The following is a 22,794-nucleotide window of genomic DNA, read 5'->3' as shown; positions in this document are numbered from 1 at the left end:
GGATAAGGTTGTGCGATTAATTGATATAATTTTGTGATCCAACGTTTCATGTTGGCAAAGCCCAGTAAAAAGTACATTATTTAATGTGTAATTCTCAAAACTGTAAACAAGAAACTGAAAATAGTTAATTACAATGGTATTTTATTGAAATACTTTGGACTCATGTGTAAGCTGTAACTATTAACTACTGACAGTGCACTGTCTACCTGAAGCATCACAGAAACCACAGTACAGCTGAATCTACACCAAAATATTTATTGAGAAAACAGTGGTTGGTTCATCACAAAAGAAGTAGGAAAGTTACAACTGCAACACAGAAAGCATCCCATGACAGGTGTTTTAATGATAAGTGTCTATCCACCATTTATCTTAAATGTTAAATTTTTTGTTTACAGGTTGACAAAGCTGTGTTGTCTGTCATGACTGATGAACAGATGTCAAGATACATCACCTCTTATGGAGACCGAGTCGCTGTTCTCTCCTTCTGTAAGCAAACACAGTACACTACAGATAAAGATACTCTTTTCCAGAGGTTGAGAGATAAAATTGGATCCAGGAAAATGAAATCAAAGACTGCGGGAGCATTTCAAAACCAAGCTGAAGGAATGGCAAGACATCGGAATAATGCTGGAGAGAAGTCCTCCAGAAAGATTGAAATTGGATGGCTTCATTTCAGTTGTGATGAATACCATCAAGTGCGGACCAGAAATGGTGGAGGAACAAGACATGTGTCAGTGGAGAAAAAAACAACTGTCGCTCAGATTTTGCAAATAGGAAAGGATTTATTTTTCCCAGATGGCCCGTCCTCAAAAGGGCGAGCTGAAGATTTCACCTTTGATGTCTGTGATTTCAAAAGAAATTCAATTCCTTCAGATGACACAGTTGGCACACTGTATGACCGAACCAAACTGAAGCTGGTCAGATTTTATGTTTGCACAAAAGAAAAATCACCTTCACCTGAGTAGTCTTTGTCTGAAGTGGATGAAGATATAGAAGATTCCTTTTCTGATGTCACATATGTCATCACCAATGAGGAACTTCATTCTCAGTTAACCGGACCTCTCACAGATGATTCACACAGTGATCTTCTGGAGCATGGACATTCTCTCGAGGTTGACATCAGAGAACAGGTTGGTAGTTTTTTGAAAAATGTTATCAACTGTAATAGTAAAGAATATGATATGTATTATCAAGACTCTTTTGGAAGGTAAATGCAAATCTATGGTAGGCTTTATAAGCATTTCATTGGGACAGTTGTATTTTGCATACCATGTTGTAATTACTGCTGAAAACTATTTAAAATGTTTGTTTTTGTTTTGTTCATGTGTTTGTTGCTGAATATCCAGATGGAAGTAAGATCCAAAAAGCCCAGAGAAACATCTGAAGCTGTGACCGAGGAAGACCCAGAAATGTCATGTCACTTGGGTGAGTGACTACTATTTATGAGTAACTGATCAGACTAATGCAGGTCCCACTGAGCCCTTTCAAACTAATGGTGAGGAAGTCTATTTTGAAACTTCTGAAGATGCTCCAGAGCCCACTGAGGCAGATACGGTTGTGTGGGATCCAGAAGATGACCTCAGCACAGCAGCCAGCGATGACATTGTTGTGTTAACGCTGAGCAACATCAATGATTGGAATGTTTCTCAGGTAATAAGACAAACTCAGGGACTTTTTAGGATTTAGGAGGATTGAAATGACTTTTTACACAGGTTTTGATTGTTTTTTGTATGATAACATAACATTTTTGATTTAAAAGCATAATAAATTATAATAATAATATAGTATAGTATATATACTATCAACCAATTTTATTTGGATTTTGATTCATACTTAACATACCAAAAGGTTATTTTGGCCTCTGCTTCGATCATGAACCATTCCATAATGTTTATGTGTATATGTTTTTGTTTTTTGTCTAACAGGACAATGAAGTGAATGTCTTTCCACAAGACTTTCTTTCATATTCAAGCAGCCAGCTTTCCCCATCAACCTCTGCTGATATTTCAGGAGATCCACAGAGGTCACAGCGTGTATTTATTCGCAGGATAAAGGTTGTTGAGGATTTATTAGCTGTATTTATGGACAGCAGCATAATGAATGTAACTCTAAAGATGAACTTTGTAAATGAAAAAGCTCTTGATGATGCTGGTGTGTCAAGAAACATTTACACAGCATTTTGGGAGCAATTTCTGGATCAATGTGAGGGCGAAACAGAGCGAGTTCCCAGGCTGAGGCCAGATTTTGGTGAGGATGAATGGCGAGCAATTGGACGGATATGGGTGAAAGGATTACTTGACCATGGCGTCTTTCCAGTGAGGCCCTCAAAAGCTTTTGTTTTAGCCTGCATCCATGGTATCGACACAGTGAATGCAGACATCCTGATGACATCTTTTCTTAGCTACCTTCCTCCTCTTGAGAGATCAGCTGTTGAGAAGGCTCTACAGGGACCTGTGGAGCAGAGTGATGAAGAAGACCTGCTTGATCTGTTTACAAGGATGCGTTCCCATTGCCTACCTCCAATGAATGATATCAAGCCTGCCATCCAAACAATGGCTCATAAAGTCATTCTCCAAGAGCCAAAGTATATTGTTGATTGCTTCTCTTCACCCATGGCACTTGTAAAGGTAAAACTGTTGAACAGTCAGTGTGTATTGTCTCTCTATGAGTCAAAGAGAGCTACAGGCAAACGAGTGTCCAAGCTGCTTCAAACAACAGAAACACTTCTATCTCAGAGAAAAGAAACAAGCTTTAACTATTTACAACGATTTGTGAAACATGCTGACCAATGCCAAGCTGAAAAAATTCTTCGTTTCTGCACAGGCTCATCTGTCATCTGTGTTGAAAAAATCATGGTGTGCTTCAATGCTGAAATAGGGCTCAGCAGGAGACTGGTTGCTCACACCTGTGGAGCAACCCTTGAAGTACCACGCACTTATGGTTCCTACCCTGAATTTTGTAACATCATTTGACAACATCCTGTCCAGCAACTATCTTGAAATGGATATTTTGTGAATTTATGAAAACTGTCCTTAAAAGGCTTCATACACTGCCTGGCCAAAAAATATTTTGCCATCAAAAGTCACACCCTCTCATATTTTGTTTGACTGCATTTAGCTGTGATTAGAGCGTGCATTAACTGGGATATTGTTTTGATGAGTTATGCAATATCACAAAAGTTATTTCCATCCAGTGATGCGATATTTTTTTTCATATTTTTCATCAAGATCTTGCATGTATGATGATGGGGTCTGACCACTATGTAAAGCCATCTCCAGCACTCATTGAGATTCTTCTTTCAAAGAATTTCAACGAGTTTAAGGTCTGGACTCTGTGGTGGCCAAACCATGTATGAAAATGATGTCTCATGCCCTCCCTCACAATTTTAGCCCAATGAATCCTGATGACAATGTCAGGGTTGATGACAATGTCATGGATCCTGTGGGATCCAGCTCCTTCAGCACCAGGCGGACATCCTCCTTCCTCACATGCAGACCGTGTTCCCTGCATTTCGCGTACATGCAGCGGTACCCATGAAGCATCCCAGAGGACTGGAGTTCACTGCGTATGAAGTCTATGAGGACGGGAAGGTCCGAGTAGGATTTACGACGAGTGGATCCTACTTGCAGTGAGAATCCTTTTCAAATGTCTCTGGCTTATGCGAAAATTGTGCCGCCTACTAAGAACTTCTTGAATGTCCTTATATTTTAGGCCGATTTCAAAATAAAACTCAATAAACCGCTCATATGGGTGGGTGTGCGTCATTGTTGTTTCTCCTCAAAGCCAAAACGACCCGGAAGTACATACACCTGTAGGTTTGCGGGATCTCGCAAAAGTTTTGCGAGATCTCGCAAAAGTTATGCGAGATCTCGCAAAAGTTATGTGAGATCTCGCAAAAGTTATGCGGGATCTCGCAAAAGTTATGCGAGATCTCGCAAAGGTTTTGCGGGATCTCGCAAAAGTTATGCGAGATCTCGCAAAAGTTATGCAGGATCTCGCAAAAGTTATGCGAGATCTCGCAAAGGTTTTGCGGGATCTCGCAAAAGTTTTGCGAGATCTCGCAAAGATAGAGCTTTTTTTTTTTTTCCTCCATGATATTTTTTTTCTCCATGTCACCTTAGGGGCTCCGTACAAACAGGCAGGCAGCGGTCAGAATAACTTTCTCTGTCCAGACCCAACGTATCTGCAATAAAACTGTTATTCTAGGACCCCTCCACCCTCTGTAGACCTGTTACTCTATCATGCGACAGGCTTTAGTGTGAGAAAACACACACACTGACAGACGATGTTAAATTAATGAATGGACGAATGAATTACCGAACGAACGAACGAACGAATGAATGAAGAGTGTGACTACCTGCGGAGATGCTACCTCTGCTTCCGTCGCTCCTGGACATAAACCTGACCCACGCTCCTTTTATCCAGTGGAAAACCCTGGGGTGACTCTCCTGTAACTGCGCCCCCCACAGTAGCACCACCACCAAAGGAAAAAAAACCCGAACACTTCAGTCAACTTCACCTGACCAGTTTATGTACAACGGTATAAAGTAATAATAACATACGATAAAGTAAACGAACAGTGGGGCCGGGAACCATGTGTTTTGTTGTCAGTGGATGTCGGGAAGACTTTGGCGGACGGCCCGTTGTCATGGTTCCGATTGCATAACAGAGGGACGAGGTAGATTTCCCTCATGGTTGACTGTCCTGATATTTAGAAGCAGCGACCCTCCATCTGCTGACAGCGGAGTTTGTCCACAAGCTTGGGAAGAATCACATAAACGTCAGCACCACAGGTACCGAACTGTCCGGAAAACATTTAGATGTGGTTAACTCAATGTTTGTGTTGTGTGTCCTCATCAATCCCACTTTCATTAGTTGTTCGCAGAAAATTCCGTCCAAAATCAGTCAAAAAAGAGTTTTGCTCCCCAAATCTTGAATTAAAAGTGTCCCCTGTGACCCAAAATTGACCACAACAGGTCTGTGCAACATCATCGTAATTTTTAAAAAAAATCCCTGCAGGTTATGTTCTTGTAAAGCCTTGCTTGAGCCAAGAAATGTTCGAGCTGTAAAATGTTAATATCATCAATATCTGATGATCAAGCAGAAACTCATTGGGATCATGGAGGAACACAACTACTCACATTGATGTGGTATGGCAGATGGCACTTCAAACCCGATTGTACCTCTGTTTATGCCATTAATTTTAATCAGCTATGTAAAGATTTAGTCAGCTTTTCATATTGAATATAATTTACTGGTGTGAAACTCTTTACCATAACATTACTTTTTATTTATCAGTATAAATACAAATTAATTTATTGTTAATATTTCAATTGCAATGTAGAGAAAATGAAAACTAGAAAAGGGCTCACAGAATACAAGGAAATGATAAAAGTTAAGGTCATATAATTGAAGGTAAGTCAGCCATAAATGATAGTAATGCCTGGTCTAGTATGCTGACCCACTGCACAAGTCTCCCTCATCTGATGACCTAATTCTCTCCAAACCTGTCACCACTGAGCGCTTTTAGAATGATTTAGATCAGTGTGGCCCTTGGCGTGCTCAGTTCCCTGCTAATATCTAGTGGATTCACACAGTGACATGAGGAGTGAACCAACATCCCATAGTCTACAGTGTGCTATTAATTTCCCTTGGGAGATCATAACAGTATACAAAATAAAATAAAATTTAAAAAAATAAAATAAAATAGTCCACAGTCACCCCTGATCAACTAAACAATGGGAGAAATGGCAGACAACAAGAATTCTTCTAGCACCTAGATGATGCAGCAAGGCTTTGTTCAGCAGGCCTCAAATACTGTACAAGACCTTTGGAGGCAGAGATGTGTCACAGCCGATGGGGTCCTGGGCAAGTGGAACAAAGAGGCAGTCCAGTTAAGCATGCAGTAGCAGGATGAAACACCAAAACAGAAATCACAGGAAGACTGTGATGAGTGCGGGGCTCAAAGATTGGTCAGAGCATAGCTGTGGATGAAAACATACCACTGAGTTATCTAACCTGTGTATTTTGTCCAAGTCAAACTTAATTCTTCCATATCCTTTATAATGTGTAATACCGACCCAGTATTGGCATTGCTACAAAAAGTAAGATGTTATTGAATACATTTTATATATTATTATCTGAGTGTCCCTGCGACCCACGACAGCGGACAAAGCGGTAGAAGATGATGAATTATATCAATGTTATTTTTGGTGATGCATAATGTTCTAACTTGTGGTACCAGTTCAATCAAGCAGTCGGATATGGACAGTGGATTGGGAGGCCAAGGTAGACTACATGGATCCGAAAAAGTTCCTGTCTGCAAAGAAACATCAGTTGGAGTGTCTGCTTAAAAAGACCCAGGAGGGGTTCTCCCAAAGGTACCAGCACATTTAGGTCTGCCTCCTATGACATCAAAATTATACTTGCTCAGCTTTTAGCTTTAGGCGTTCCTTGAATACTGACCCTGTCTCAATATTATTATCACCTACAAGAAAATACATGTAGCCATTTAATTTAATTGTTTTCACTTTCATTGAATTCTTATATTTGTTTTAAGTGACTGTAATTGATCAATTGACAATGCAAACCTTTTGTTTTGTGGTGGTTATATACTGAAGTACAAATAAACACACCCACATTTTTGTCCAACTCAAGCTATACATTTCGCAAATCTGTGAATTCAGAGATGTCAAAGACACACTAAATTATCTGGAGTTTGTGTGTTTGTTTGTTGTGGCAGAAAAAAATTATTGAGTAGAATTTGTCTTGGGTTTTTAAATTTTCTGAAGAAATCAATCTTTTCCAGACACTGCAAGGTTAGAATAATATTTTTTTCTGTAACAGATACCTTCAAATGGAAGTACAGTAATCCCTCATGCATTTGCGTATCAACACATTACCCCATCACGGATTTTTAATAGGTATTCACGTGATATCCTATTCTGTTGGCTGAAGGCATCCAGAAGTGCACTGTGTTCTGTGAGTCTTGGAATGCAGCACACTTCCGTGAGACACAAAAGTGCTTTACACAGTCTTTAAAGAGTGTGGGGAAAGGTAATACAGATAGAAAGTGGTTTTATATCAGTATGGGGAGGGTTCATAAACATTAAAATTACCGTAAATAATAAAATAAATGGTTTGTCTCTATATCTCAAAATTTCGCTTTTGCGAGTGGTTCCTGGAACACATTTAACCGTGAGTAACAAGGGATCACTGTACTACTTTATTATTTTTAAAATTTATTCATATTGGCCAGAATTTTATTACCTGGAATACATGACAGGAAAGGATGCATGATCTGCAAGAATATTGCACAAGTTAAAAAAAAAAAAGATCACTGCAACAAATGCACTGCATCAAGACAAAGCTAGGTTTGTGTTGCTGCAGGCGATAATGTTTTTAGTCTAATCATGTTTCCTCAAAAATGCTTTATATAATTCAGTGGTTTTTCTTTTTAGAGGACCCAAATATGTACATGTCTTTGGTTTCTGTATTCTACATTTTTAGGCACATTTGAACTTTTTAAATTTGAATTATGTTACGCAAATAAGCTAAGATTATGATGATAGAGGATCTGCTATAGACTTTCTGCTATAGAGGCTCTGTTAAAATTGAGGTTGTTTTATGACAGGTTTTCTCCAGAATATATTTTCTGTTACTGCAGAGAGACATTTCTTTTCTAATGACAGAGATGGCAGTAACTCAATCCCCTTAGTCTTGGTCTGAGGACCATAAGGTGGCCGGCTCACTGATCCACACCACCGGGATCTGCAGCGACGACATAGTCATTCGTATTAGACAAATGTGGCTTGATGGTATCAAGAAGAGGCAAGGTGATCAGAACCGAAGGGGTTGACCTACCAGGGGGCAGGACAGCTACAAATAATTTGGAATCATTATGTGTGAACTGGGCGGCACGGTGGCGCAGTGGTTAGCGCTGCTGCCTCACAACACGGCGGACCCGGGTTCGAGTCCCGCTCTGTGCGGAGTTCGCATGCTCTCCCCGTGTCTGCGTGGGTTCTCTCCGGGTTCTCCGGCTTCCTCCCACCTCCAAAAGCATGCGCTTCAGGTTGATTGGCCGGTCCCAAATTGACTATGTGAGTGTGTGTGTGAATGATTTGTTTGTTTCTATGTGGCTCCGCGGTACACTGGCGTCGTGCCCGGAGTGTCCCCTGCCTCACGCCCTGAGACTGCCAGGATAGGCACTGGCTACCCCGCGACCTGCGTTAGCGGATTAAGCGGGTTGGAAAATGAATGAATGAATGAATGTGTGAACTGGCAGTGGGAGGTGCCAGTTCACCTCCCGAGCACTATTGAGGCGACCTTGAGCAAGGCGCCATCCCCTTTATAAACTGCTCATTTTAGGCGGAACATGAAGGAGCTGACTGACTTATTCTTTATTAAACTCTTAAAATCATTAAATATAGTGGTGTTTTAAGTCTGACAGGTTTTTTGTAGGTCACTCCATGACCATGGCGCAAGATAGGAGAAAGCATTTTACCCAGATCCATCAAAAGCTGGCCAATATGTACACACACGCTCGCACACACACGCACACACGGATTTATGACTCTTGACAAATTTCTTTCATCTTTGCTGGACCAGTGGCCCCAAAAGAAGAAATGTGAATCATCCCCTTTAGGAAATAATTTGACGTACGTATGTATATGGTACAGGCCCAGAAAGAAACACACACACACACACACACATACACACACACACACACACACACACACACACACACACACACACACACACACACACACGCAGGTAAATAGTGAGAGGTAGAGCAGCAGGCATCCCAGTCTTGGTGCGCCTCAATGAGCATATTATGAAGAGGATGGTGCCTTGCTTAAGGGCACCTCAGCAGTGTTCAGGAGGTGAACTGCCACGTCTCCACCGGCAGTTCACACTCTGATCATTTTGGTCCACGTGGGCATTGAAACGGCCACCCTCCAGTCCCCAGTCCAAGACCCAGTGAACTGAGATAATCCTCTTGTAAAATAAATAAAAAGTTTTCAGAGAAGTGAAATTCTTTTTCTTTTCTTTTTTTTTCAATTTTTAAACACCATAATGACTCATTTAAATCAATGGTTGGTGTAGCGTACCAGTCGAAATAAATGATAGCCAGGACTGATGGTTTAATGACTTTTAATGCATGCACTGACCAATTTCTTTGACCAAATTTTTTAGACCAACGTAAGAGCTAAAATGAAACAAAATGAAACAATGAGACAACGGCACATTAGCTTACTTAGCAAATAAGTTCTAACAATATAAAATCAAAAATATGTACGATAAACATGAAATTTAAAGGCACAAATAAATTCAATTAACTTACCTTGTTGCCACTCTACTAATTACCTCGTTTTTACCTTGTGATGCTATGCGCGCTCTGTGACCTTCCAAAATAAACTTCCTTTCCCACAGGAAATGGCAACATCAGAAAATAACAGTGCCTTTCAAAACAAAACTCTTAAATGCTTTAAACAGTATATTGGGGTTATTTACACTCCCACCAAATTATTATGTGTTTAACATACACAATAACTCAAACACAAATAATTTCCAAACATCAAATGAACTTTGATAAACATATGCATTTCAACCCTTAGTTCTTACATTCCACTTTTGCTCAAGGGGCCTCTAGTAGCAGAACTAACTTATGAACGGGACGTTCAACCACAGAGGCTTTGTTTAGGCGTTCACCTCCTTTGTTCAGATTCTTATCTCCAAGAAATAATTTGACTCTCCTAACAAGTCCATCTTTGTCCAATGCGGTCTCTGAGACTCTTCCAAGTCTCCACATGGATCTTGGTTGTGTTACATCCATGCCCATTACTATGTCTCCTGTTTGAATGTTTCTCTTAGGCGTATGCCATCTCTGTCTGACAGTGATGTTGTGGAGGTACTCCTGTCTCCAACGGCTCCAAAACTGTTCTGCCAAATATTGCACCTGGGGCCATCTTTTTTGTCCATATAGGTCCTTTCTCTCAAACTTGCCTGGAGGAGGTAGTGCAATGGTCGCCTTCATGGTGATGAGGTGATTAGGAGTCAGTGGGTCTAAACTGTTTGGATCATTCAGGTTATGTGTTGTAAAAGGTCGACTGTTCACGATTGCTGCAACCTCATAAAATAGAGTCCATAGGGAGGTGTCATTGAGTCTGCCAGGAGCGAGTGAGAGTGTTGAGCTCAGAACATTTCTTACAGTCCTTATCTGACGCTCCCATACTCCACTAGCGGGACTTGCATGAGGTGCGTAAAAGACAAAATCACATTGTTTTTCTGCAAGGAAGATTGTTAGTCTCTCTGCATCAACTCCCTGTAATGCTACGTTCAGTTCATTTTTGGCACCTACAAAATTAGTACCCTGATCACATTTAATTTGTCTGACTGAGCCTCGTAGCAGCGTATGAAGGCACCAGTTGACAGATCCTCCAACATTTCAACATGGATGGCACGAGAATAAAAACATGTCAAGAGTAGTCCATATCTTTTGTGTTGCTTTCGTCCTTGTTTAGTCAGGATTGGGCCAAAACAATCCATACCACAGTGTGTGAAAGGCGGAGAGGGTTCCTTTCGTTCTGTGGGGAGATCACTCATTTTCTGTCCTTCCACAGGTCTCCGTAGTCTCCGACAGACCACACACTGACGAATGTAAGATGCAATGCACCGACTCAAACCTGGGATCCAATAGCCACTGGATTAGATTTCATTGATGGTGAAGCCTTTTCCCTGGTGCTTAGCCCTTTCATGGCAGTGTGCAATTATCAGTTTTGTGATATGATGCTCTCTGGGGATGACTATTGGGTGCTTGAATGAGGTATGAAGGCTTGAACGACGTAATCTTCCTCCCACCTTGAGCACACCATCTCTTTCTAAAAGGACATCAAGATGATACAACTTGTTGTTCTTTGGCAGCTGTTTCCTTTTGTGTAGTGTTTTGATATCTTCCTGATATGTTTGTTTTTGCAAGTCTTTGATGATCACAAGCTCTGCATTTTGTCTTTCACTCACAGTAGAGTGAGCATTTGATTTGTCTTTTAGGACTCGCCGTCTGAGACGGGCTACAGCACTGACAGCCTGAGACCAGGATGAAAACTTCCCCAGACGGTCAGAAAGACTCACTTGTTTTGTCGTTGTTTGCAATGTTTGAGCCCTTTTTACTTCTGGATCTCCGATTGGAAGCTACAGCATTTCATTTTCTGGGGCGTGTATTTACTTTTCCCACATGAACTTGGGACCCACAAGCCAAGTGGATGACAGCAGTTCATCCATTGTTGTTCCCTGTGACGCCTTGTCTGCAGGGTTATCATTGGTGGAGACATGAAACCATTGCTGTGGTGCTGTGCTGTTTCAAATCTTTTGCCCGTTTGCAACAAAAGTGTGAAAGTGTCTTGCTTCATTATTCAGGTATCCTGCGACAACTTTAGAGTCTGTCCAAAAGAACTCTTTCAGATCACTGGAGACTAACTCTTCCCTGAGCATGTTACTTACTGTTACAAAGACTGTTGCTGCTGTTAGTTCAAGCCTGGGGATGGTAGTTACTTTTGTAGGAGACACACGGGACTTTCCCATGACGAAGGCGCAGTGTACATCTCCATTGCTGTTTATAAGTCTCAGATAAGTGCACTGGCCATACCCGATGGGGCTCGCATCTGAGAAATGATGCAATTCTCTTTTTACCACCTCTCCAAAGTTGACAGGCAAGTAGCATCTGGCAATCTGTAATTTCTCGAGATTGTTGAGATCTTTTTTCTATTGCTCACACCTAGGCCTCAAATGCTTAGGCAGTGGGTCATCCCAACCAGTACCATGACAACACATTTCTTGCAGGATTCTTTTCCCACTGAGAAGATAGGGGGCGACAAAGCCAAGAGGGTCATATATGGATGCAACTGTGGACAATATTCCATGCCTTGTGGGAGGCTGGTCTTTCAGTGTGATGTTGAATGTAAAGCAGTCTCTTTCAGTGTTTCAAAGAATACCTAATGCTCTCTCTGTTTGTTTCTCACAGAAGGCAAGGCTCTTTGTTGATGTGTCTGTTGTATATTCAGATGCTGGTATGCTATTTAGAACATCATTGTTGTTTGATACAAACTTATGGAGACGCAGACCCCCTTTAGCACATAGTTCTCGTGCTTCTTTTGCCAACTGTATGGCTTTCTCCACTGTCTCTGCGCTCACAACACCTCATCCACATAAAAGTCTCTGGTGATGAACTGTGCACCTAATGGATATGCGAGGCTGTTCTCTTTGGCCAGAAGATTTAGACCATAGTTTGCACATCCTGGGGAAGATACAGCACCAAAGAGATGTACTGCCATCCTGTACTCTTGTGGTTGTGCACTCAAGTCTCCATTTTTCCACCATAAGAAACAGAGGTAGTCACGATCACTTTTTAGCACTTTAAACTAATGAAACATTTTTTCTATGTCGCACATCAGAGCTACTGGATACTGCCTGAAGCGGACAAGGACACTAGTAAGATTGTTCATCATGTCTGGTCCCGACAAAAGGTGCTCATTAAGGCTGGTTCCTTTATGCTTGGCTGAGTAGTCGAAGACGACACGCAGTTTCTCTTGTTTCTTTGGGTGATAAATGCCATGATGAGGTAAGTACCATTTCTCACCGGGGATTCCTTCATCCTGGACTTCCTCTACATCACCTCTTTTGATGATGTCACTCATGTACTTAACATAATCTTTCTTAAATTTCTCATCTTTGGAGAGCTACCTTTTCAGGTGGTTGAGTCTGACTTCTACAAGCTGTTTGTTGTCAGGCATGTATGGCCTTTACTTAAAGGGCAATGGCATTTCATAATGTCCCTGTTCATTTTTCTTTTGCCTGCTTTAAGTTTGTCAAGGAAGATGAGATTCTCCTGCGACACTGTTTTGTCATTTCCACTCACTTCTTTGAAATCACTTTCTAATGCACGAATTGCATCAATGGGAGTTACTGAGGGAACCTCTTTCACAGCAACACGATGACAAAGGCTGTCCATCATACCTGATTCGAGATAAAGTGCTGAACTGCCAACTATGCTCCACCCTAACTCTGTTTGTACAGCATACGGCTCATCATTTTTGCCTTGTATCACTTGCTTAGGTGCTAAGGCTCTGGAACAGTTGTAACCAATCAAGAGACCTACTCCACAACTGAGGAGCAGTGGGACTTCATCTTTGATTGGTGACAGGTGACTCCAGTGTTTGGCTGTTTCACAGGTTGGTATGTGTTCAAGGTTTGCAGGTATGTGGTCTTTAGTGTATGTAGGTGGTATGGGAATGTGTGTTGCAGAACTGTAACCTCTCACAGAGGCCAGACACCTTTTCACTGTTTACAACTGCATTCTCTCCCATCATGGTGGTTAGTTTTAGTTTCACAGGACAAACTTCAACTTGCAGTTCATGACACACGTCTTGTTCTATGAATGTGGTGTCACTTTGAGTGTCTAATAGAGCATTGACAAGCTTTTCTTTGTATGGGTTTGCAGCTGATGACACCCAAACTGGAACAATCATTGAAGTACTAGCAGAATGTCCTTCTCTGGCTACATTAAGTGACATAACAGCTGCTGCCTCTGCTGTGTTGTTTTTCAAACTTTCCAAACTCTTTCTTTGTCTTTCTCCTTTCACATCTTTGCTGTAGCTCTCATTGTTAAGACAGGTCGGATGCCTTTTCATGCAAGTGTCACAAGTGAGGCGGCGTCGACAATCTTTAGCACTGTGCCCTTGTTTTAAACAACCATAACATAGTTTATTGTCTTGAAAGAATGTCCTCTTGTCTTCCAGAGACATTTTCATGAGGCTTGGACACTTGTGGAACTGGTGTGTGTTTTGGCACAACATGCATGGAGAACCCACATGTGCTCTGTTTGGTGTTTGCTGGTCACAATGCTCAGCTGTTTTTGTACTGAAGACACTTGCTTCGTTCGTTTTAATGTCCTTCAGGTTCCTTTTGCCGCTGCATACCTCATAAGAACGAAGAGCACGGATGGAGGTAACTGGGTTGCAGGCAACTTCTGCTTCCAGCAGGAGAAATGCAGCAAAGTCCCCAAAACTGGGCAAATCTTTACCTTCCATCAGATCCTTTATTACGTGGCGATTCCATCTGGCGGCTGCCCAATCTGGCAGTTTCTGTGTTAATCGTTAATTTTCTTCACAGTCATTTAATATTTCCAAGCCTTTTACAATAGGCATGGCTAGTGAGCAAGCATTTGTGAAGTCTGCAAAGTTTCTTAGTCCTTCAGCATCTTTAGACTGCTTGATAACTTCTCTCTAAAGGCGTTTTGAATAACAAATGCCTGGCCGTATTGCTGATTGAGTTTTTCCAAGCATCTTAGTAAGCTGCTTCATCATTTCTGAAAAAGATACCTTCTAGGCATTTACAGGCTGGACCACTCACATACTTCTTTAAATAATACAGTTTATCTGCAGCAGAAATGCACTTTTGGTCTATCAGAGACATGAAGGAGGCTTTCCACTGAATGAAGTGAATCGGCTCACCAGTGAACACTGTCGGCTCTGGTACTGGAAGCCTGTTCATTGTTATGCTGTCCTGCACAGCTTGCGCTAGTTGAGCAACACCAAGGGGGGCAGACAATATGGCCGTGTTAGCTGAGTATGGTGCAGGGGGCTGTGACACAGGATCTGGGCTCACCTGCTCACTCCTTATTGACTGGATGTCATCTGTCATCTTCAGATTACCACCGCTATATCCGCCGCAGTGGGTCACGGGGAGCCGGAGCCTATCTCGGCGGCATTGGGCATGAGGCGGGGGACACTCCGGGCACGACGCCAGTGCACCGCGGAGCCACACACAAAGACATACAGTACAACCATGCACAAACACACTCATTCCTACGGGCAATTTGGAACGGCCAATCAACCTGAAGCGCATGCTTTTGGATGTCATTCATTTTTATTTCACTGTCATAGGCTTCAAGTCTGGCTCGAGCTGCTTCTACATCCCTTTTAGCCTGCAGACGCTCCAGCTCAAATCTTTCAGTTTCCAGTTTTTTCTTGTGTTGCTCCTCTAGAGCTTTTATCCTTTCCCTTTGCTTTCTTTCTTCTTGTGCTATTCTGTATTCTGCCTCTTTTGCAGCCAACTCTGCCGCTGCATCGGCATGTTTTGATGCAATGTATGAAGAGAGGGTGACACTTGACTGTGTAGCAGTAGAGCCATAAATGGACTGTGCATAATCATGACTTAATAGCTCATGCAGGCGATATTTTTCACGTTCTGCGTCAAATTCCCCATCAACGCCTGACAGTCTTTTGTATATGATTTTGATAATTATGATTTTGATACGAGTTACTGCTTCACACATCTATTTTTCGTACCATGATGTGACACACATCGTGGTGTCACATGAGCTCTTATTTCAATATAGCATTTCATTATGTCATCTCTTCCTTTCTCTAAAATGTCTACAAGTAACGACAGTTGTGCTCCATTTATATCTGACTTTGGTTTTTCTCTTGCCTCACCTACTTGATTTTCCCATTGTTCGTATACACTGGTAAGTCCTTTTTCCTTTTTCCTTACTTCTTCCTTTTGATCAGCAAGCATTTTTTCTGTTATTTCTGGTACTTTGGTGCGTTCGGAGCGGCGAGGCTCATCTGCTGTGCTCTGGGCTTTGCATTGCAAGTCAGCCAACATTTTTACTTTGCATTTAATTTTTTCCTTTATCTCTTGCCGTGTAATTTCACTGGCATTTTGAAGCAATCCTTTTTAATCCTGAATTTCTTTCAGCAAACAAGTTATTTGTTCATTAATGTCCTCAAGGCTCACAGACGAGGCTCCTTTCATTTTAAATGTAGTTTTCCTTCAGCGTTTCATTTTCCTGACCAACGTCTGCCACCTGCTGTCCGTTGTGACTACGCACCTTAAGATCGTTGAACCACGTTGTGCAGCATGGCAGTGGGGATGGTCAAGCTCCTACTGTAGCGTACCAGTCGAAATAAGTGATAGCCAGGACTGATGGTCTAATGACTTTTAATGCATGGTTCACTGACCAATTTCTTTGACCAACGTTTTAGACCAACGTAAGAGCTAAAATGAAACAAAATGACACAAATAAGTTCTTACAATATAAAATAAAAAATATGCACGATAAACCTGAAATTTACAGGCACAAATAAATTCAATTAACTTTTACCTTGTTGCCACTCTCGACTGGAGCTAAACTTCTTTCGTTTACTCTCCTGTTTGTTTATAACGTATTTATTACTCGTTTCTCCCCGTACACCTTGCCGTTTCTACACTAATTACCTTGTTTTTACCTTGTGACCTTCCAAAATAAACTTCCTTTTCCACAGGAAATGGCAACATCAGAAAATAACAGTGCCTTTCAAAACAAAACTCTTAAATGCTTTAAACAGTAAATCGGGGTTATTTACAGTTGGGTTATTAAATGACCCCAGGGAATCACTTTTATTTTATAGAAATATGTGAAGTATGGAAGTTTAGTCGTCAAGTCTATGGTAACACTTGCTATGACAGGGTACTGAACAATTGAAAAGGTTTCAAAAGATCACGTTCCTCAGCTCCACGACAACTGAATTCAACAATGTTCATAGTTTTGGTTTTATTTGCACATTTTATAAAATTTATGTCAGTGATATCTGCCTTCCGGCCCTTTACAATATCTGTGCATTATCAAGAGTCATCGGGACATTGTGTCTTGAAAAGCATATTGCTATTGCACAATTGAAATGGTAAATAGGATTTCAGTGTTGCATCACAAACTAGATTCAATGTACCTCAACTCTGTTGTGGTGGATGCAGAAATGTCAGCATCTGATAAGGAAAGAATTAGCTATTATCCAGGTCTGTGTACACATTTTAGGAATTTTGCTCTGCTTTCTTACTTTCAATAATGTTTGGCCTTATGTAAGACCCACTTGCTTCACCTGATTCTGTAATGAAAGTGTTATATTCCAGCAAAAACTGAAATAAAAAGGCAGGTACAACAGAGGATGGTTTACAGCCAAAACGGAATTACAGTACTTAATTGATTCTCAGCTCATCAGTACAGATCAACTGGGAAACAGCCACCGAACTCATCTCCCATGACCTTTTTACGCTTCATGAGTCCCCATTTATGTGTATGTGTGTGGATGTGCGTGTCTTTTCTTGGGAAAAATAGGAAGCATTTGGATTTCCAGGCAGACAGTCAAACTTTCGTCACCTCCCTAAAGTCACCCTAATGTTATGTTTATTAGGGTGGTTCTTCACTGCCAAAACTGACCTGTCCCCCTTGGATTTGTGTAACTATTTTATAACCATACATTATTCACTTCTACAAGTCAAGTTGCATGTTAAACTAACTTAATAGACATTTTCAGTTTGTTGGTTGGTTTCAATTCGTTGGTTTATTATGCTGTCTTTACTCTGCAGATCGTAATGCCCAATTCTGATCTGTTGCCCATTTCTGACATTTTGTTTTTTGTCTGCTTACATCTTATTTTAAAAGTCACCCATTAGCAACATCTGCATTTACACTAGTTAAGTCTTTAGGGCAGCATCCTGTAAGATTACAGTTGAAAGGAAATTAACAAATGTAAGTTGATCTTCAACAAAATGCGAAGGATATTATTGTAACCAGAAGCTTTTGAAATTGTCTAAATCTATTGTGATAAAAAACAAAACCAAACTGAATTCTAATCTCAGTCTACACCTGATGTTGCAGCAAAAAAAAAAAAAAAACTGAGACAGGCCTGCTTTGGGATCAAATGTGTTCTTTCTGGTTATACTCATAGCTGATTTAGCTTCACAAAAAAGTTTCAAAGCTGCAACTTTGTCTGATTTGTCTGATTTCCCATACCCAGCAACAAATATATTGTGATATCAAATGTGTATTCATTCATTCAGCGCCTACACCTGATTCATCCACTGTTGTGGGTTGCAGGCCGCAGGGTGCTGGAGCCTATCCCAGCCGACTGGGGGCGTGAAGCAGGGGATACTCCGGGTGCAAAGCCAGTTCACCACAGAGCCACATATAGATAAACAACCACGCACACACTCACATCAGTGGGCAATTTGAAGGTGACCAATTCGCTTGAAGTGCATGTTTTTGAAAGTGGGGAAAAAGCCAGAGAATCTGGAAAGAACCCACACAGACACGTGGAGAACATACAAACTCCACACAGAACAGGTCGCAAACCAGTAACCACCTTGCTGTGCAGCAACAGTGAACATCTTTGGTGACGTCCAAAAGTCTTTCTCCATGGCCTGTTTTGCCTCCACCACAGCCAAGGCTGTAGTTCTTCTGGCCTGTTGGTACCCTGCAACTGTCTCAGGGTACCAAGGCCTCCTTCTTCATATGTCTGGTTAGATTGATTCCCTGACCACTTGAGTCCATCATGGTGTTTGATGGTTACCGCCCCTTGAGGCACAAAAGACCTTGAGACCACAGCTCTCAGCGTCAGCAATGGAAGCTTTGAAAATCGACCATTCATTTTTTATGTCCCCATTCTCCGTAGGGATGCGAGAGAAGCATCTTTGGAGTTAGAATTTGAAGGCTTCAGAATCTTCCTCCAGACATTCCCAATTCACCCGCACTACTGGTGTATCCAGAGGTTTCCCCTGTCAAAGTCCCCCAGGAGAACAATGGAGTCCCCCCAGGGGTCCCGTAAAGGACCCCATTTAGGAACCCCAAGAAGGCCGAAGACTCAGCTGTCATTTGGTGCATACGCACAAACAACAGTCAGACACCCCCCCTCCAACACACACACACACACACACACACACACACACACACACACACACACACACACACACACACACACACAATATTAAGGCATAGAGAGGCGACCCTCTCATCCAACATGGGGTAAAATATTTATGGACAAGAGGGCTGCACCATCCCAAGTAGGACAAATGCCGTCTCTCCTGATGAGACCAGGCTTGCCCCAGAAAGTTTTCCAATTGTCAATGAAGCCTACTGAATTATTGGGACACCATGTAGTCAACCAGCAATTAAAACATGACATGTGGCTAAAAATGTCATTGCTAGTTAAATTTTAGAGGGGACCAGAGAAAACTACTTCATCAGCCAGGATCTTAGCAAATGTGTACACCAACTCTACATTAGCTTTAAGGACCTCTGACTTTTTCAGATGTTCCTCATTTACTGCACAATGAATTACAATTTGCTTAAACCTCCATTTATTTTTATAGATTACATCACTGCGGAAGCTGCACCGTTCCTTCTGTCAATCTCACGTTCCATCCTTCCCTGACTCGTGAACAAGACCCCAAGATACTTATACTCCTCCACTTAGCGCAAAGATTCTCCATCAACCTGAAGAGGGCACACCACTCTTTTCTTGTCGAGACCCACGGCCTCGGATTTAGAGGCGCTGATCCTCATCCCACTCGCGTCACACTGTAAACCGTCCCAGTACACGTTGAAGGTCTCTGCAAAAAGCAGAGATGTTACGAACATAACTGATGATAGAGGGCAGCCTTGACGAAGTCCAACATACACCTTGAACAGGTCTGACAATGCGAACCAAGCTCCAAATTTAGTCATACAGGGACTGGACAGCCCTCAGTAAAGGACCCTGGACCCCATAATCCTGGACCACTCCCCACAAAAAAAACACAAGGGAGAGGATCGAATGCCTTCTCCAGATCCACGAAACACATGTGGACTGGTAGGGCAAACTCCCTCGAGCACTCGATGGAGAGTGTAGAGCTGGTCCAGTGTTCCGCGACCAGGATGAAAAACGCATTGTTCCTCCTGAATCCGTGGTTTGACTATAGGTCTAATCCTCCTCTCCAGTACCCTGGAATAGACTTTCCCCGGGAGCCTGAGGAGTGTGATCCCGCTATAGTTGGAACACACCCTATGGTCCCCCTTTTTGAAAAGAGGGACCACCGCCCCAGTCTGCCAATCCAAAGATGCTGTCCTCGACTGCCATTCGATGTTGCAGAGATGTGTCGACCATGACAGCCCCTGTACATCCAGAGACTTGAAACTTAATGTTTCAATCAACTTTTATTTATAAAGCACTTAATCACATCAACAGACATTTTAAAGTGCTTGTTTGCCTTAAGTTTTCACTTTATCATTCTTTATCACTCTTTTATCACTTTAATGAACATAATTAATTTGGCTTATATTGACACATCAGACATAGTGTCTGCATGCCTTTATGCTACTGGTAGCATGACTCATAAGTATGCATATTACGTCTTCCCGACCGTCAATATAATTTAACCGTAATTTGATATGTATATAGATAGACTGAAGATTTCTTAGTTGTTGTTGTTGCTATTATTATTGTGATATTAATAGTAATCATATTTTTTTTTGTAATCTGTTTTTCTGTTTGTGGTCAATTTCGAAGGCAAAATGAGGAGCATGAGAGGACGAAAAGGGATTTGCGGTGCAGGATATGTGAGTTGGAAAGAGAGCTCAGCCAACAAAAACAGGTGAAATTACACACATAAAAAACAAATCCTCTCAAGACCTAAACTGCCCAATATGTTGAGTAAATGCTAGCCTTTACTAGTTCACGCTAAAAATACACAATAAAGACCACGTTAGCATGTTGCATATCTACTGACTGTACCCATACTGTGCTGTATGAAAGCCTTTCTCAAACATGCTGCTTTCCAACATTTCAGGGGGGTTTCAAAAAATGCTCTATTGTTCTGTTTCCCAATTCAAATATAATCAAAATATGCCTCATATGTCCCTGCATCAAAATACCAGCGTGTGATGAGAAGTCTATGTCACTCTTATACAGTCAATCCTGTCTAAGAAGACAAGTCATGTGGCCACATTGAAGAGATGGTCTTCCTCCAGTGATATTAGCATTTCATTTTAAAGAAAAGTAGTAGTGTATTGTGTTTAAGGTGTCTTTGAAGAGGTTCTTGAGTGACAACATGATCTCCTACCTTCGCTGTACTCTAAAAAATAACTGGTATTTTGCATATGCACCTGGATGTTTTCACAGCCTAAGATAAACATGCAGCTGAAGGGTCATTTCATTCATGATCATAAAAGTAGAAAAATCCGGAGCACAGAGAAGGAACAAAAATGAAGAGGAATTTCTGTGCAGAATAGGATTTACAAAGCTTTGATGGGAAGTGTGACACACTGTGCTTCTGCCAGTGCCTCCTTCCTCTGAAAGTATCCTGCTCATCCCAACAGTAAGTGGACAGTTAAGAATGAGCAAGTCTGCTGCACTACCTTTAGGTACCCATCGGCATTACGATACTACGGCACTTGAAGCGTTGGGTTTAGAGCACATGAGTGAGCTTTCATATGAAAACAAAATAGGTTGATTAGATGTGTGTGTGTGTGTGTGTGTGTGTGTGTGTGTGTGTGTGTGTGTGTGTGTGTGTGTGTGTGTGTGTGTGTGTGTGTGTGTGTGTGTTAATCTGCCTAATAGATTAACTAACTAACTGGACAGTGGAATGGAATGTTTAAAATGCACACCATCATGAATGGAGAAATATGATACTCTATCATTGTAGAGGCTAAAGAAAAAATAGACCTACCATTAGCCTTAGGTAAATATCAAAACTCACCTCATTTAACAAAAAGTGAGTTGCTCTTGACTCAACTAAACAAACGTCTCACCATTGATTGAAGTTTGAAGAAAAGTGTATTTCCTGAATGCTTCTTGGTCTTTCAAACAGTCAATCATGGACGCTGAAGATTTTTTCCAGTGTAGACATACTACACAAGGTTGAAAATGTCACTGTACACTTAATTACACAAGTCAAAGACATTATGAAATGTACTTCTTTGAATAATATGGGGATGTCTGCAACCGGCTATTTACATGATTCCAAAATATTATGCCAAAGATGTTTATTTTGCAGTTTATTTTCATATATTTTATTTTATTCTCTATCTTATTTGACTATTTTTCCACTTTTATATGTGAGTATCAAGAGCACACCACCACGGATACTGAAATAGATCCTGATAATAATTTCCTCTCTGCCATTGTTAAAAATTGTAATTATTTCACCCAAGAACATTTTCAAAACAGTGTAGATTCAGCAGATAACCTGTCAATAATCCATTTTGAGCCTATCAAAGACTACTTGCAACATTTCACTCGTCCATTTAGCATTATTGCTATAACTGAAACGTGGTTCAATGATAATAAAGGTATTGATTTTTGTCTTGATGGCTATGAATTAACATATATAAACAGAGTAGGTAAAACAGGAGGGGGGTTGCCTTATACATTCATAAATCTGTTAAATTCAAAGTTTTAACTAATATGACAATAGCTGTGGAGGGATTATTTGAATGTTTAACAGTGGAAATTCTAAATGACAAAAAAACTAATATCATCATGAGTTGTGTATACCGGGCACCTGGTTCAAAGAAATTTTCCCTGACTGGATTGGTAAACTGTTTTCAACTGTCAAGTAAAAAAATCATATTTATCTGTGGTGATTTTAACATTGATCTGTTAAATCCAACCAAGGACGAAACTGTTGATGACTTCACTGACAAAATGTACAACTTGTCTCTGTATCCAACTATAACAAAACCGAACAGAATAATGTCACATAGTGCCACAATCGTTGATAACATAATATTATATTTTGCTAAATATTTTGCTAAATCAAATCACTAGTGGCCTATTTATATGTGACATAACTGACCACTTACCTGTTTTTACTTTGTTTGATGGTAATTTCAAGCCACAAGAGGACACAAGCCAGTATGTTATTGTGCCGGTCCCAAGCCCGGATAAATACAGAGGATTGCATCAGGAAGGGCATCCGGAGTAAAACTTTTGCCAAATCAAA

General features: G+C 41.1%; 1 protein-coding gene and 1 long non-coding RNA gene across 3 annotated transcripts in view; both read left to right on the top strand.

The window, feature by feature from the left end:
- The first annotated feature begins 413 nt into the window (after window positions 1-413).
- LOC137587752 (uncharacterized) lies at window positions 414-2,112 on the top strand. Its single transcript, XR_011033968.1, has 4 exons — window positions 414-1,130; window positions 1,347-1,425; window positions 1,526-1,650; window positions 1,926-2,112. It is a non-coding gene; the product is annotated as an uncharacterized lncRNA (long non-coding RNA).
- A 2,441-nt stretch (window positions 2,113-4,553) lies between these two features.
- The window catches only part of ccdc57 (coiled-coil domain containing 57), a 75,428-nt gene continuing 57,187 nt past the window's right edge, over window positions 4,554-22,794 (top strand). Inside the window, exons 1-3 of one of the 2 annotated variants that reach the window (XM_068304111.1) lie at window positions 4,554-4,793; window positions 6,245-6,380; window positions 20,361-20,445. In XM_068304111.1, coding sequence (XP_068160212.1) covers window positions 6,298-6,380; window positions 20,361-20,445 — 168 coding nt within the window. In that variant the 5' untranslated portion in view covers window positions 4,554-4,793; window positions 6,245-6,297. The remainder of the gene's footprint in view (window positions 4,794-6,244; window positions 6,381-20,360; window positions 20,446-22,794) is intronic. The other variant, XM_068304112.1, reaches the window with a different exon arrangement.

Source organism: Antennarius striatus, chromosome 20 (assembly GCF_040054535.1).
Source record: "Antennarius striatus isolate MH-2024 chromosome 20, ASM4005453v1, whole genome shotgun sequence".
Classification (NCBI taxonomy): Eukaryota; Metazoa; Chordata; class Actinopteri; order Lophiiformes; family Antennariidae; genus Antennarius; species Antennarius striatus.
Note: the sequence above shows the minus strand (reverse complement) of the source record. Positions and strands in the feature narration are given on the sequence as shown.